Here is a 17,951-nt window from a genome sequence, read left to right as displayed (position 1 = left end):
TATCTGATAAAGGACTTCTATCTTGTATCTAGAACCCTTTCAATTCAATGACGAATAATCTAATTGTAAGATGAACAAAGGATCTAAATAGATCCTAAAGAAGATAAGCAAATAGTAAGCTTCTCTAAAGAAGATAAGCAAATGGTTAATAAGCTCATAATTAGTCATCAGAGACATGTAAATTAAAACTACAATCCAATACCACTTCACACACACTAGGATGGCTATAATTATAAAAAGACAGATAATGAGCATTGGTGAAGCTGTGGCAAACTTAGAAACCTCATACAATATTATTAAAAATGAGAAAGTAGAATGCACTCATTTTGAAAAACACTAATAGTTTCTTCAACAGTTCTACTCCTGGGTATGTAACAAAGAGAAATGAAACCTGTATACACACAAACATGAATATAAATATTTATAGCAGCATTATTTGTAATAACTAGAAAGTATAAATAACCCAAATATCTATCAACCAAAGAATGGATAAATACAATGTGGTACTGTATAACCATACAATGGATTATTATTTGGTAATCAGAAGGAATGAAGGATTGATACATGTTACAACCTGGATGACCTTTGAAAATATTATGCTATGTGAAAGGAGCCAGATACAAAATGCCCCATATTGTAGGATTCCATTTATTTATATATTTATTCATTTATTTATTTGCTGTACTGGGGATCACACCCAGTACACTCTACTACTGAGCTATATTCCAACCCCTTTAAAAACTTTTTATTTTGAAACAGGATCTTGCTAAATTGCCCAGGGTGGCCTTGAACTAGCAGTCCTCCTGCCTCAGTCTTCCAAGTAGCTGGGATTACAAGGGTGTACCATTAGGGTGCCCAACTGTATAATTCAATTTATATAAAATATTTAGAATAGGCAAATCCATACAGAGGAAAAAGTAGATTAGTTTCTACTTAAGGCTTGAGGAAATAGGAATGATTGTTAATGGTTACAGGGTTTCGTTTTGTTTTTGCTTTGAAGATTTTTTTTTTTTATGGAAGCAGGTGATTAAAATGTTCCAAAACTGTTTGTAGTCATGGTTGCATAACACTGAATGCACACTAAACCACTTAATTGTACATTTTAAATAAATTATATGTAATGTGAATTACATCTCAATAATTATGCTATTTAAAATGGAATGGAGGGAAAGAAGAATCTAACCAGGACTGTCCAGCTAAACTTTTCCAAAATTTCTTGCAGAAAATACGTAAAATTATAAGTACTTGTTTGTTTGTTTGTTTTTTCCAGTACTGGGGATCGAACTCAGGACCTTGCGAGGCAAGGTGCCACTGAGCTAAATCCCTGGCCCCAAGTACTTATTGTTTTAAGCCACTATATATTAAGGTAATTGGTTAGGAGCAATAGATAACTAGAATCCCAGGAATAAATGGCAATTAACTGTTTTTGTAAGATTACTATGTAGACACAATTATTCAGCATTAGTAAGTACCTTGGAAAGGCTAATTGGTGACTGTTACCTTGAAATGGATGAGTAAAAGTTGCTCAGTCCTGAAGTTCCTGTATTGACTCATTGTGTTGGTCTTTAAGTATTTTAAGTCTCATTCACATATGTATTTGGATCAGCACATAAATCCCTAGAAAGGATACCTTTTGCTGTTTTTACAACTCCATTTCATCTACAGCACTCAGATTTTGATTTACCAATGTAATTTATAACTACTGATGAAGGATTCGTTGAGTTTTCTTTCTCTGAAATGAAGATTCAGAGAAAGCTCTTACCTATCGTGCAATTGCCTGTAGATGTCACTGCTGAACAAGGACAGTGAAGACATCTTTTACTGGGATAAGGACTCTGATAAAATCCTTCTTTGCATTCTTCACAGTGATCCCCTTTGCTATTTTCCTGGCAGTTCAAACAAACACCTAAAAAATAAAACAAGCAAATTATTTTTTAAATTTAAGATTTACCCTTAAAGCATAGTAACTTTCAAAAATCATGCCTGCAATTAAAAAAAGACCATAAGAGTTAACCAGAAAGGGCCAGGGATGTAGCTCAGTGGTTTTGCCACCTGCCTCTCAAGCACCAGGTCCCAAGTTCGATTCCCGCTACCAAAAAAAAAAGAGTTAACCAGAAAAAGAAAACATCTTAGGAATGGGGTGGAATTCAGCTTCTACCCCACCTTGCTTCTACACTAGCTGTGTCTATGAGTTCAGTGTCCCCTTATAAGATGGTTAGGTACATGATTAGTCACAATGTGCTACTTGTGGTCAATTGACTACATACTGAAAGCAGACCAAATATATGCAAAAAAATAAAACAGTCTAAATATCTATTAATAGAAGGCTAGATAAACTGTGGCATTTTCATAGTTTGGATGCTGTTGTTAAATAAGTGAGCTACACCTATGTGCACAAATGTGTGTATCTTAAAAACAACATAGGCTGAAAAGGCAAATTGCAGAATGGCACATACTGAGGAAGAATACTTATGTGTAAAATTTTAAAACCACACCAAGCAATCCTAAGCTTAAGCTAATACTAACGTTATGGATACATAATACACTAAGCCAAATTGCCACATACACACGGGATCAAGCTATACAGTGAATATTTAAACTTTTAAAAATTTATTACAGCAAAAGGTACTTTGCCATTAATTCTTCTCAAAATACTCTCCATTGCTTTAAACACACTTCATTCCATCATTCTTGTAACTTGCTGAAGCAGTTCTGTAAGTCCTCTTTTACATGTGTTTTTAAGAGGTGTGATCAAGAATATGGTGAATGTGGCTGTCAAGTGCCATCCAATGGAAAGGTAGGCTGATAAAAACATTATGGTCTGTCCTTATCCACCTTATTCATCAGATCTAGTACAATGTGACTTCTGACTCTTCCCCAAAGTCAAAATGATCATGAAAGGTAAAAGTTTTGAATGTTTTCAGAACATCAAGGCAACCGTGACAGCACAATTAAAGATACTCATAAAAGAGGACTTTCAGAACTGCTTCAGAAAGTAGCAAGAACAATGGGATATATGTGTTTGAAGCAATGGGAAATATTTTATGGGGCATCAATGGCAATGTGTCTTTTAATGTAATGTTTTCAAAATTAAATATCCACTACATTTTTTTGTCACAACTTTATATAGTAAAAAATTAAATGTGGACTGAGAGGGTATAGGGGAATTTCATCCTATGCTAGTGTTATGGCTTGTATCTAGATGTCCCTCAGAACCTTATGCACTCATAGGTAGAGATTTTTAGAGCTGGCTGGATCATGGGTGTGTGATACTGGAATTAAGGGTGTGTGGTGCTAAATTAGTCCACTGATTGGTTTAGTATAGTTCTAGGTGTGGATAATGGGAAGGCCCACCTGGGTGTAGGTGGCACCATTCAACAGGTTTATAGCCTGGATAGAATATAAAGGGAAAGAGGGAAGGCAGGCTTGCTTGCTGCTTCTTGCTTCTCCCTATCCTGCCTTGCTGTGGACTGTTTCTCCTCTGCCATGTCCTTAAGCCATGCCGCGGTGACTTGGAGACAGCGGACTTTGTACTGAAACCTCTACAAACTGTGAGCTGAAATAAATCTTTCCTCTTTTAACTTTGAGTGTCTGGTATTTTGTCTCAGCAATCAGGAAAGTAACTAAGACAGCTTATCTCCAGAAGAAAGGAGAAAAATGAGACTAAGGAGGGAAACAAAGAGAATTCTAACTTTATTTTAAATCTGCTATTTCAAATATATAGCCATACATATATATGTATAAATATAAATCAAAATGTAAAATGTTAATATTTATTATTTTTGAGTGTGAGTATATGGGTACTCACTGTATTAGTCTTGACAGATTTTTATATTTAAAATTTCAAAATAAAATAAAACAGCTAGGACCCGAGTTCGATCCCCAGTACCAAAAAAAAAAAAAAAAAAAAAAATGAAAATAAAATAAAACAATTAAAGAAAATGAAAAGGAAGTAGGCAAGCAAAATTGTATTTTGTAGTACTAACTCCTTTGAGACTCTGTTAATAAGGATGTTCTACAGACACTGAAGAAGCATAACATCTGAAAAGAGAAACTAAGATACGTAGCATATTTCGCATTCCTTCTTTTGGGGGGGGCTACAGAGATTCAAAGGGACATTTAGAAATACCACGACAAAATTAAGGGAGAATGAGGTTGTGAAATAACTAGAACAAGATTTGAAAAAACAAGCAAAAAAATTATTAACACACATGTTAAAAATCTTAATTTTTTAGGCGATTACACAGAATTCCCCAAAATTTCATGAACTTACTTCAAATCACTAAAAGTTTATTGTCAGAACATATCACTGATTTAAACCAATCTTTCATGTGAATATCATCACTCTAAACATATAATCTTTAATACTTGACAGTGTTAATATTTTGCACATATATAACAAAGTGGTATATATTCATATAACATTGAATACTCTAGTTATTTTTTTCCCCAGATCTTCTTATATCCCTATCCTTTAGCTATTGACTTTGTGACAGTAAAAAAAAGCTGAAAAGTACATCCTGGGAAAATGGATTTTGGCTCTAAAAATAAAACAATCTTAAATATCACAGCATTCTGCAGATATTTAAGAAAACTCAAAACTTGTATTATGTGCAAAATCAGTCTAGCTGTTCTTCCTCTATTAAAGTGTTTGACGGAAATAATTTTTAAAAGAAACAATTCTGATAAAATGTTAAAATTTAATGGAAAAATATCTCAAAAAAGGTAAACATCCCTGGAACAGATTTTGGTTGTCTAGGGTAAGTAAGATAGGTTCCAATAATAAGCCCTTTATATATGATGTGACAAGAAAGGGTCATGTTGGCCCCCTTACTTAAAAATAGTAATATATACATATTTTAATACTTTAGTTCTTATAATGTTAATGAACCTACATGCTTATTATTTGGGGGTTTTTAACTACTCTAGATAAGATCCTAGGCCTTTAAGATTATCACCATATAATTTCATTCTCTTAAACTATTTATATTAGAATAAATTTTTTCCAGAAGAACTTCCTATTTCAATTTGTTTTCTACCATACCTTATAATGACAAGTCAGTAAAGCAAACAAACAACAACAAAACTTGCAGAGTAAGTATGTTCTTAAAAGTAAAAATGAAAGCAAATGTAAGAAGAAAACTCATCAGTTCTTAAATACTCATTACCTTTCACTTGCTTTAAAGATAGCATGTACCTGGAATACAGCTATACGAAAATGAATATTAATAAAGACAGATCAGATATCACTATATCAGAATGTTAATAACAGTTGTGAAGGGCAATAGTTCTTTCAATGTTTTTCCCCTCTCTGATTTTCGAATTATCTCTAGTATACATGCATCACTTATTTTTATTATCTTGATTTTTTAATTATAAAATTAATACATTAAAACTACATCACATGTCATTATGGTTTGACCTTCACTGTCCCGCTAAAACTCAGGTATTGAAAGTGTGCTGCCCAGCTGATAGTGTTGTCGGGAAGTGGCAGAAACACCAGGAGGCAGGACCTACTTGGAGGAAGTGGGTCGCTGGGGGTGTGCCCTTAAAGGGTGTACTGGGACTCCAGCTCCTTCCCCTCACACTTCTCCTTCTTGGTCACCATGAGGTAAGCAGCTTTTACAGTGCCACACACACCCTTTCATGATGTTCTGCCTTAGCATAGGGCCAAAATGACAGGGTCAAGTGACCATGCACTGAAACATCTAAAACTGTAAGTCAGAATAAATCTCTCAGAGCTGGGTGCAGTGGTGCACACCTGAAATCCCAGCACTTGGGAGGCCAAGCCAGGAAGATGGTTGAAAGTTTAAGGTCAGCCTGGACTACATAGCCAGATCCTATCTCAAAAAAAAAAAACTTTCCCCCATGCTAGTTAATTATCTCAGGTATTTTGTTACAAAAGAAAGCTAAAACAAATGTATATTGTAAAATATTTCAAAAGTACAAGCAATTTAAAAACATTTCACGTAGAAAAATAAATCCATGTATAGTAGGAACTAATATAAATTCACTTTTCTAATATGAACTAAAGATGTAGTTTTCAAAAAGAAAAAAAGATCTCTTATCTCCTTTTTTGCTTTTCTCATAGCTTACAACTTCTAAGTGGCCGTATAGCATAAGAAACATGGTATGAGGCATAAGAATAGCATAAGAAACATGGTATGAGGCTGAGCATTAGATCTGAGTTCTGTTCCCAGCTGACCCTCTCACCAGCTATGTGATCTTAAACAAATAGCTTTGCTGAGTTTCATTTTTCCAATCTGTAAAATGGGAAAATTATTCTTTGGGAAATGTTTTAATGTAATGTGACTATTTCAAAGGGTAAAAGACTATTTCATAGAATATAATGTTTTCCCTTTATGTCTTATTTTACTCATGTATAAGTTAAGAAAGCTAAACTAGATGAGCTTTAAGTCTCTTTGAAATCTAGTTTTGAGGGACTTTCTTTCATAATAAATGACATAAAATTCGCTGCAGTTTAATGTTGTTCATTATGTTCTCCATGGGACTCCCCTTCCATGGAAATTTAATAATAACATCTAAAAATCACATTCTCTTTGCTGAAAGATGGTTAAAGAGTAGATCACCAAAAAATAAATAAAAACGAAAGGAGGAATAAGAAGGAGGAATAATAATGAGTGTTTCCTGAAAATGATTTCATACTCCTTGGCTAAGCATCTCAAAAATCTGGTAGGGGTAACCAAGAAAATAATTGGTCAAAGAAAGAAATGTAGGGTTCCTTTGCAACCAAATTCAAAGACAAAATGTTGAGAACATAACTTAGCACCTGTAAAAGGCTTTTCCTTATTCCTTATTTTGCCATTTCATAGTTTATACATAATCCTATCAGCAATGTACTTTATCGTAGGAAGAAATATCTGATCACTTCTAGGACAGAAGGCAAACTTAAATCTGTCAAACAGAAAGAAGACTGGAATGGACTGTAGGTGAATAAGGGAGAGAGAAACAGGAGATAATATCAAGGAAAAAGGCAGGGGCCAGAGACATATAAAATCACTTAGGCCATGAAAAGAAGTTTGAATTTTATTCCAAGAGGGATGGGAGGGCAGATCATGGGATGCCTTGATCTGGTTTTACATTTTTAAAAGATCATTCTAGTTATGTTCAAACTGAACTGTGATGGGATGGAGTCAGGGGACAGAGAAACAGACAGGAGGCAGAAAGGCCAGATGAGAGAGTGCCCAAGTAGTTCAAAGAGATGACGTGGCTTGGACAAGGACAATGGAACAAAGGTCATGAACAAAGTCAGATTCAGGATTTATTCTGAAGCTAATAGAACTTGATAATGGGCCGGATATTTACAGTAAGATAGATAGAGAAATCAAATAGAACTCCGAGGCTTTGGAACTGAGCAGTGGGGTGAATGATACTAGTTACTAAAATGAAGGACACTAGGGGTAGAGCAGGCTTAGCTCTTAGGGTAAAATAGTAATTTTAGATATATTACGTTTATAAGGCCAATTCGAGCATTCAAATGAAGTGGTCTGCTGGATTTTTGTAGGAATTAAGGGGGAAATGTAAATCTAAAGCATTTAAATTAAATCTAGGGGACTGAATGAGACCACTTAGGGGGCAATATAAATGGAGAAGGCAAACTTGTCAAGCTCTGAGCTCTGGGGCATGCCAGTGCTTATAGCAGAGCTGAGGAAGATCCAGGAGAACTGATCAGGGAGGGAAAACTAGTTAAGTAGACAAAAGAGCAGGAAAGTATGCTTTCCCAAAGTGAAAAAAGTCATTAAGGAGCAAAGGAACAATCAATTTAGTCAAGCTGCCAAGGTCAAGTTACTTACATGGGACACTATGAATACACAAAGGTGCCTTGAATTCTTAAAAAGAAGTATACCATATAACCATAAAGTTCTAGATTAAAAAACAATAGACGCTCTTTCATCTCTGCTTTAAGAAAAATGTACTCAATAAAGAAATCCAAAAAACACAGAAGTGAAGAGAAAGAAAATTATCTGAAGAAATCTCTCATTAAGATTTTGAAAATGTTTCCTTGAAATCTTTCCTTATTTATAGAGATTTGGGTTTTGTTATTTAAACAGTCTAGTTATGTGGTGCATGCCATTTTATACCCTGTTTCTTTTATCCTCTCATGTTGTTTTACATCATTCTTTACAACATTTTAATGGGACTGGGGATGTAGCTCAGTGGCAGAGTGCTAACTTAGCATGTGCAAGGCTCTGGATTCAATCCCCAGTACAATTAGTTAATTAAGATTTAAAATAAAAATTAATGACATCATATTAACAGTTACCATTTACTGACAGTATAATGAGCCAGGCATGCTATTAGAGCTGCACAAATGTACTGCATTTAATCTTCACAACAACTTACTAGGAAGGTTATTCTCAGAATAGATTCCTGGAAACAGAATAGCTGTTTCCTAGGAGCATTTCCTAGGATTTCTGATATTTACTATCAAATTGCTATCTATAATGTATTCCCCAATATATTTTACTACAAAAAGAATACTTTGAAAATCAACTTCAATCTAAAAAAAAAAATTTAATAGAATGTCTAGAAAGGGGAAAATAAGGCCTATGAATGGCCACCAGAGGGCAACCATATCACAGCATTGTTGAAAAACATCTCTTGGGAAAAAGGAAAGACTGAATTTACGTAAGACTTGCAGTTTTAAATTAAGTATTTGCACTCCTTCATGTTGGGTTCTACTTTTATTATATTTCCAAACATAGAAGGCATTTGTTTCTCATATAACTAGCTGCGTTTAGAAATCACAACAATGAAAAGAATTTCTTTTTGTCTTAAATTATCTCTAGAGCAAGCACAGGTTGGCATTTACTTAATAGTAAGAAGTGTTTTACTGCTGCAAGGAAAAATAAAAAAAAGAACCTGCAATGTCTACAGCTTTCTAGTACTATAAAGGATCTAGGGAGCTATTGAAATTTATTCAGTATGATGAAGCATTCCTATCATTTCCCAGTATCAAACCTCATCTTTCTTCGTATGTTTTACCATTCATTTGTTCACTACTCAACAAACATTCAGTGCATATTTACTTTTGTCCAAATTCATGTCAGAGATTGGACATACATTGGTGAACAAAACTGATATTGTTCCTGCCCTCCTGGAACTTAAGATGCAGTGAGTCACCCATGTGTGACTCATATCCACAAATAAATATAATTAATAACTGTGATAGGTGCCATGAAAAAATACAAATGGATATGAGATCACAGGAATTTTCATTTAGCATGGAAACAATTTCTAATCATCAGGAAATGATTTCTAATGAAGTGATCTTTAACTGAAGACCTGAAGGAAGAATATGACTTAAAAATCCAAAGGGCCTTGGGTGGGGCTACAGATATGTTAGAAAGACCAATGTAGGCAGAGGAAAGATCAGGAAAGAAAACCCTGAGACAGAAACAAAGCTTATTTTAGATACAAAAGACAAGAGTGCCTGAATCAGACAGTAAAAAAGGAATAGCACAAGGTATAATTGGCAATTTGGCAGGGACCAGATCACATAAAAGGAAAAACCCTACAATTTATTCTAAATCAATTTCCCTACATATGCTTCACTAGAGAGAAGATTAGAAGGAAGAGTAAGCTTTCAACACAGATTCTTTTTTCAGAATACTTTAAATTTCAAATATTCTACTACTCTGCTCTCATAAAAACACATGTGCCTATGAAACTAGGGTATTCTGATTTTTTGGTTGGTGAAAAAAGATCTTCAAGGAAATATTTCTAATTTTACATTCAGGAATTGAAGATTAGAAGTTAATTGTCTTTATTTTTAAATTTGCCTATATGTGGTTTTCTTTGTTTTGATGTTGATGGAGCCTTGCTGAGCTTTCTGAACCTGTAGGTTTATGTCTTTCATCAGTTAGGAAAATTGTTGGCCATCATCTCTCCATATATTGCTCTTACCTAATATCTCTTTCTTCCCTTTCTGGGTCTTCCATTACATTGTTAGATCTTTTGGATATGTTCCACATGTCTTTTTTGGTCTGTTCTTGCCACTACATTTTTGCTACATGCTTTAGTTCATGTACCAGGAATTGAACCCAGACCCTTATAACTATTTGAGAAGAACTGACATATACTAAAAGACTAAAATGAAAAGAACAACAGAATAATTACTGACAAAATTAAGGAAAAACATACCTGTGCGTGCATCACAACTGGCTGACCGATTATTACACTGGCAGGGCAAGCAACCATTCTTATTAAAGCCATAATATCCATCTTGGCATTGATTACATGTAAAGCCGGTGACGCCCACTCTGCACTGGCAATTCCCCGAACTGCAAACAAAAGCAAAAAGTGAACAAAAGCAAATCAGTTTGATTAGAGATGATCCTAATGTAGCAAAGGGTTTCAACTAAATTCTAGTTACTAGAAATAGGAATGATTTTTATTTAAATTGGAAGCTGAAAAGCTTCATGACTATGTAATTCAGCTAACATGGCACTAATACTAATCTTTGCAACTATTTAATCCTCTGTACTTTGGTAGTTTAAAATAAATGATAAAAGATTTGTGGGAAATAGACTTTCTCAATGCTTAGAAATCCTTTTTAATTTATTTAGCATGGGGGCATAGAACTCATGTCATATTTCTTTCCTGAATTATCCCACCATTTTATCAGCATCCATTCCAATTTGGAGAAAAGAAGAAATATTACCTAGCCCTCACCAAGCTTCTGGCTGAAGAATATGAAGACCAAAATCTTAATGAATGTGCCAACTCATAAAAACTTGATATTATTCCTTATGTTGAGCCTAGGATATATTTAAATCAATTGTGATAGCTAAGCTAAATATGGCAAAATGAAGATCTCTAAATCCATATAAAAATTCTAGTAAAGGAAAATATTATATTTAGTACTCCACCTATTCTTACTTAGAATTTTCTCTTCTTAGATATCATTATAATGATGATATCATTTCTTTCCAATCATTAAACCTTAGGTGCTATTTTCAATTCCCCTCTCTATTCTATACTCTTATGACCATTCATTCATACCCAATAAATTACCAATTTGTTTATTTTTCTTTCAAATGTTTCTTGGTATTGTTATTTTTCCTATGATTAGTCCTAATATAATGTCTTTCCTTCTCTTCACTGCTAATATTTTTTAAGCTTTCAAGGCTCTTTTTCCTTGAAACTTTGCTCTATCTGGTCCAGAGATCTTTTGGCTTCCTGACTTCATATTCTCTGTCAGACTTGTGTTGTTCTATATTCTTTTAATGTGTATGTTTTGTTTTCCTAATCAGATTGTAAATGTTCTGAAGCAAAGGCCATATCATAGTTTTCTATCTTTAAGATCCATCACAATTATAAGGACTATACAGTGTTATAATCTTTTTCATGTCATATACCTTACTAAGTAAGTTTCCAGGGACCATAGCTTAGACATCTTAATATCTACAGAAAGGATATAAAGTTTATGCCAAGTTTGTTGTAGGCACTTAATGAATGTTTGACAAATAATAAATACACAAACTAAGCTGGGGGTGAGGCATATGCCTATAAGTCCAAATAGCACTTTATGAGGTTGAGACAAGAGGATGGAAAGTTTGAGTCCCATCCGGGCAATATAACAAGACCCTGCCTCAAAAAAATAAAAAAGATCTGAGGATGTAGCTCAATGCAAAGGCACTAGATTCAATCCCCAGTACTGCAAAGATAAAACAAGCAAACAAACAGAAAAGATCACAAACTAAATTTGAGAAGTAAGCACTGGAAGGGGGGGGTGGGAAAAAGGACAACACTAATACTACAGTTTTGAGAAAAACCAAATTTTTTTTCCCAATAGAGTGTCCCTTTAAAAAAAAACAACGCAACAACTTAGGGCTGGGCTAGTTAGGCCTCACTAGCCACACTGAAATTATATTCAACTTTATTTATTTCATGTATTTTTTACATAGCTGGGGCTGGAACCCAGGGCCTTATGCATATTAGACAAGTACTCTACCACTGAGTTCTAGCCCTGTGACCCTTGTTTATATGCTCAATTTCAACCTCTAAATTTTGCACTTCTGAATAGATTTTGGCACCAGTCATACTGGATGGGGGACAATTTAAGGTAAAACAGCTTTTTAACATAATTTTTCCTAGACATTCAGTTGCTTAATAATGAGCCCTTGTGGAGCTGTCCATTTTAGTTCAGGAATCCAACCTAAAACTAATACTTACACACATCAATTAAACCAATTGCCTATTACCTTCTCTGTTTATATATCTGTAATAGAATTTCTAAATTTGAGAGTTAGTGGAACTCTGGGTTGAATTTTGAAAAATGGGAGTGGTGCAATTTTTAACTATGTGTGTTCTACTTGTAGTATATAAACCTAAATATATTTTTTGACTATTTCAGATGTGCCTCTATTCATTATTCCCTGGGATAAATAATGAAAGTTTTGCCTTTTACCTCTAAAAATTTATTTTGAGTAATTAGAATTGAATTTTACTTCTGTCTTCCACTTATTGTAGTTCTCTATAATATCTCAAAAAATGTCAAAAAGGAGAAGAAGGGAAAGAAAAAATTATGAGAAAAGAAAAAAATGGAAATGAAGTCTATGTAAATAGGGAAGGGTGGAGGGGGTGAAGAGCGTACAGGTAATGGGGAAAAGATAAGAACCAAGATACATCATGTACAGGTACAAGCACCCAATGATAAATGTAAATGTATTGTATACCTAAAATGTACCAATAAAAGAATTTAAGAAAAAAAAGAGGAAAAGTAGTAGGGAGAAAAATGTGGTATTTATACACAATGGAGTACTACTTTGCCATAAAGAAAAATAAATTTCAGCCATTTGTAGAAAAATGGATGTACCTTGAGATCATAATGTTAAGTGAAATATATGAGACACACAAGCTTAAATATTACATGGTTTCTCTTATAGGAGAAACCCAACATATAAATAAAGAGCAAAATAAAAGATAGGTAATAGAAACTAGGACAACAGATCTTTCTCAAATGGGAAGAGACTCAAGACGGAGGGGGAGAGAGGAGAAGAGGCTAGAAAATGGAATTAAGATGTGTTATGTACATGTACCAATTCTACAAAAGGAATATAAACATTATGTACTGCAAATGTATACTAGTAAAAAATACAAATAAATAAGAAAATGGAAAATTAAGGCATCTGGAAGCAGGAACAGGACAATGATTAAAAATAATAATAAAAACAATGTCTCATCCGTTGAAGGCTTGTGTCAATAAATATATATTTTCTCTCATCCATAAGGCAATTCTACTAGGTAGAAGTTCTAATCTTCACTTTATTATTGAAAGAACTCAGAAAGGATAAAGTTACTAACCACAGCTGGTGAGTCATGTTTATTTATATAAAGCCAATCTTTTCCCATTATCATTCTTTATATCCCAAGCATCACAATTCACCATACATGCAGTTCTGACTTCAGTGAAACTGTTTCTAGATTGTTCAGAACAAAGCCTTGTCTCTCTTTTCATTGCTAATAAAGGCTGAGCAATCTTACTGCTTGAAGAGCAGCTGCCACCCAACAAAGTCCAAGTATTTCAGAGATAAAAGCCCAGATATTTTGATGTTCAAGTTAATTAAAGCTTAATTGAACTTACATTGGTCATATAAAAGATGAGCATTGTTTTTAAATGCAACAGAAATTTACCATGCATATCTCTTAAGAGTAACTTTGCAAAACAGAAAAGAAACACCATGTACATGTATATGCATATCTTACCCACAATGAACTAAAAGATCTAACAAACTAAATCTATATTCATCAAATATGAAGTTGAGAAATATCTCATGATTCAACCAGAAGGAATAAGTTAGTTAAGTCCCTTTATACTATCAGAAAATTACAAAGAATATAATATACCTTTTAAAGAATAGCTAACACTTCATTAGCCAATTTTCAAGGCTTTTAAAATGTTAAAACATGCTTGCTCTTCCTTCCTCTAAAGAATAATCTAAAGATTATTCCACAAACAAAAGTATAGTTACTTCTGATGGTGATGTCTGCCTAATCCACCATCTACAAGAAAAGAATTATCTTGGAATACAGAATCACTTAATATCTCATAGCCATAATGTAGCCAGTATTCTCAAAAGAGTTGCTATCCCTACACAGGAATTTTCCCTTTATAACTCTGTTCCAGGTACCAAAAGACTGATGTAAGCAGGCATATTTCTCCCTGGAGAATCTATTCTTTAATTACTAATTTAAAAAAAATCAAGAGTAACTTCATGAATCCCAATAAAGCTGTTGACTGAATCTAGATACGGTGCTTCATTCTTTCCTGAATAGTTTAAAATAACAGGGAAGGAGGTGCTTTTCTCTCTTTAAAAATATATAAAGAAAAATAAATAAAGAAAAATATATAAAGAACAAAGTGGGCAGGTTTGGCTGTCAGGCTGGACTAGAAGTGCTTTTCCCTCATGTTACTCATGGCCCATGGCCAGTTTCTGCATGTATAAGATTTAAGTCACTCAGCAAACATAAAGCTTGCCTGTATGACTTCTTTTATAGAATAAAGGCTTTACAACACCCCCTTTCATGGGCTCCCTCTATGAAACACTGTTGAATGCTTTCTGAAGCAAAGGTCAATGATATAAACGCAATGAAAAAAAAAAGGCCTGTTAACAGACCACTTATGCTTATCCATGCGTTTGAAACAAAAGAACTAAAGATCCATAGCTTCATATTTGAAGAATAAGAGCATAGAACTGGGTTTGCAATAGAAATCAGTTACCTATACTACTGAAATCAGCTAAAAAAATAATTTAAGATAGAAGTTGCTCATCTTGCATCATTTCTTAAAAAGATGAGTTTCTAGTAAAGTACTAATGTAGTACAAAGAATTATATTAAAAAGAAGAATATATAATTATTCATAAAAAGTGTAAGTTTCAGCTATACTAAGTACAAATAAACATACACTATGTATTTCGTAAATTAGCCTAAATGGGATTCTCAGATTATTTTATGGTATCATTTTTATAGAATTAAACACTCATTAATGTGAACAGATATTACAAGATTTTAATACTTTGGTGTGAACAGAAATTACAAAGTTTCAACACTAAAAAAAAACAGGCCTAGGGCTAGAGGTAGTTCAGTGGTATAGCATGTGCTTAGCATATGCAAGGCCCTAGACTCAATCTCCACAGCAACATTTTTTTGTTTTTTGGAGATAGGGTCTCACTGTGTAGTTCAGCCTGAACTTGAAATCACTATGTAGCCCAGGCTGGCCTTGAACTCACAGCAATCTTCCTGCCTTAGCCTCCCAAGTGCTGCAATGACAGATATGCACCATCACACTCAGTTCCAACATTAAAAAAAAACTAATTAAAAAATAAACAAATAATATATTTTCCAACATGAAGTTATTAATTTTTTCAAAAGGCAACTCAAAGGCATATCATTTAAAGATATGGCATCTATTTATATCACAAAAATACAAGCCAAGTTATCTTTTTAAAGGGTCTGTTCTAAGATGAGTGGGTAGAGAATATTCAGAATTTCCATTATTCCATAATCATATTGATTAGGTGGGAAGGGCAGAATTCAGGAAGGAAATTATCAGAGTTTATGGAAAAAAACACAGGCAGAGGAGACAGAGGGCTTGGTTCATAGTACAGCTCTGCGAGTGACTAGTTGGCAGAAAGTACTTATTCTCTCATAGCCTCAATATTCTTGTTTGTAAAATAAAGACAATTAGACTAACTTCTGTAGTGTTGTGAGAATTAAAGCTTGCATACACAGGGGACTTAGCACATTGTCTAGCACATACTCATCCCCAAAAGTGAAAGCCACTGTGAAGATAATTGCAATATTCTTAGATCTTTATTCATTTTTTCTGAGAATTGTAAGGAGAATAGGTTAAACTTTCAAGTAGGAAAAGACAAGGAAGTCTCTGTTATTTACTTTTTAAAATATGTTAGCAAATCTGAAAATATGGCAAGAAAGTAAGGGTTAATTACTAGTTTGGACCAAAAATGTGGCTAGGAAAAGAGAGTGCTTTATAATCATATAGTAGAAACAGTTTTTGGAAAGGAAATTTTAAGATTGAGAAGGGAAAGGATCTACAAAGTCTTGCATTAAGTAGGATCAAAGACAGTTGGACCTAACATGCTTTCATACCAATTACCTAGTGATTCATTTTATTTCTAACTTGTCAAATGTCTTGGTATATTTTTGTTATCAAACATGGTCCATGGTCTTAAGATTTATTAGATATTAATTATGTGTGTATGCATACCCTTATCAATTTTCACTCAAGTAGTCACAGAGTAACTAAAAAAATATAATTCTACTTAGAAGAACTGACACACTTATGGTCATTCAGAAGCCTTCTCTTCTGTTTCCCCCCTCTTCTTCCACTTCAGCTTACATGTAGGCATTCTGACATGGAGAGAACAAAAAAAAAAAGGTAACTAAATGTATGAATTTTCTTCTTTCTCTTCTTTTATAATAACTAAAAAGTTAATTTGAGAACAAAACTCTATTAAAATTTAGTCTGAAACTAACAGAAAATTGCTAAATATAAGCTCTCTCAATATATTAAAAATAAGTTTTAGGAAGTAACTAGAGAAAAAGTTTTCTCACTAGAAAACATTTTGTAAAATTGTTATTAGTACATGTTTTTTATAAACTAGAAAGGTTTTACATGAGAAAATAAAATGAAAAATATATTAATTTTTCATTTCATGTTTGGGTCATGATTTTGTAAGGTGGTAAAAAAAGCAGTTTTTCCTTTTCTTGCTATGAAAGAAATTCTGTAATTGGACATTTTGGCAAAAGATTGTCTATTCTATCTTTCTACAGTCATGTAAAAGACCATTATGCAATGAGCAAAGCTCCTTTTCTGGAGGAAAAAAAGATAGCTTTATTGTTGAAAACATTGGGCTATTATGCTAAACATTCCTGGTATTTTTGAGGACAAGTAGTCTAAAATATGTTTAGAGGAAATCCATATTCAGATTGAAATTCTTAATACTCAAAGAGGATACTGCCAAAGTACAAAACTATTTTCTGACAACTGATCTTACCAAAATCAAATTTTAAAATTTATTTTAAAAGTCAAAAGTAAAACTTAAAAGCAAAAATATCAAGTATCATATTTCCAGAGCCATAACTCAGGAAGGCTAATTTAATTCAACTAAGAAAGCTATTTTTTATTTCCTTCACTGTTTTTTTTTTTGGTACCGGGGATCAAATTTCACTGTTCTTTTTAACAGAAGAAATATAGCCACAAAAATTCTCAAACCCACTCAATTACTCCATCATTTTGATAGAAATTTCTGCATTTCCAAGTCATTTTGAAAAAAGAAAACATAGAGGCAAACATGAGAACCAAGTATCATCTAGAGAAGTTACTTCTCAAATATGTTAACATTTGAATTCTTTTGTAACCATTATAAAAGATTTGCTTAATCAAAGTATAATTATTAATACTTGATTTCTGCACATGTTGTGTTCTAAAAATTAACTTGTAGGACCTGGAATTTAGAATTCATTTTTCTCACAGAAATGATTACACTTATGTTATGAGGTGGGGATGAGAGGTTAGTTTTAAAGGGTGCTTATCTACTAAGGCAAATAAAATCTTCCCTAGCCTTAATTGTCAATAACGACAATGCTGAAAATCAAGAGCTTTATATCCAAGTTCTAAACCTTATAGGCCCTATAGGTGGTCAGTAGAGTGCTCAGAAGGTAATATTAACATTTATTGAGCTCCTACTACAGGTTATAAATAAAGTACAGAACAAAATATTCATGAACTACTTAATTTAGTCTTTACAACTATTGTGACATTCATAAATCTCAGGTTTATCACTTTCTACCAAGTTAAATTTCTGCACTTGTAAAATGAGAATAATAATCTGTTTGAAAAGATTGTGAAGACTGACTAAAATTACATATTTAAATATACTCCAAATAATACTGTAGGAGCAC

General features: G+C 33.3%; 1 protein-coding gene across 1 annotated transcript in view; it reads right to left on the bottom strand.

The window, feature by feature from the left end:
• Megf9 (multiple EGF like domains 9) overlaps positions 1–17,951 on the bottom strand; it is a 91,639-nt gene that overhangs the window by 10,520 nt on the left and 63,168 nt on the right. Inside the window, 2 exon segments of the mRNA XM_004849471.3 lie at positions 1,763–1,906; positions 10,165–10,304. Coding sequence (XP_004849528.2) covers positions 1,763–1,906; positions 10,165–10,304 — 284 coding nt within the window.

The sequence above is a fragment of the Heterocephalus glaber genome, unplaced genomic scaffold (genome assembly GCF_053883595.1).
Source record: "Heterocephalus glaber isolate CG9 unplaced genomic scaffold, H.glaber_assembly_v1.0 deba00001479, whole genome shotgun sequence".
Lineage (NCBI taxonomy): Eukaryota > Metazoa > Chordata > Mammalia > Rodentia > Bathyergidae > Heterocephalus > Heterocephalus glaber.
The sequence above is the reverse complement of the archived record's forward strand: the minus strand, read 5'-3'. Positions and strand labels throughout refer to the sequence as shown.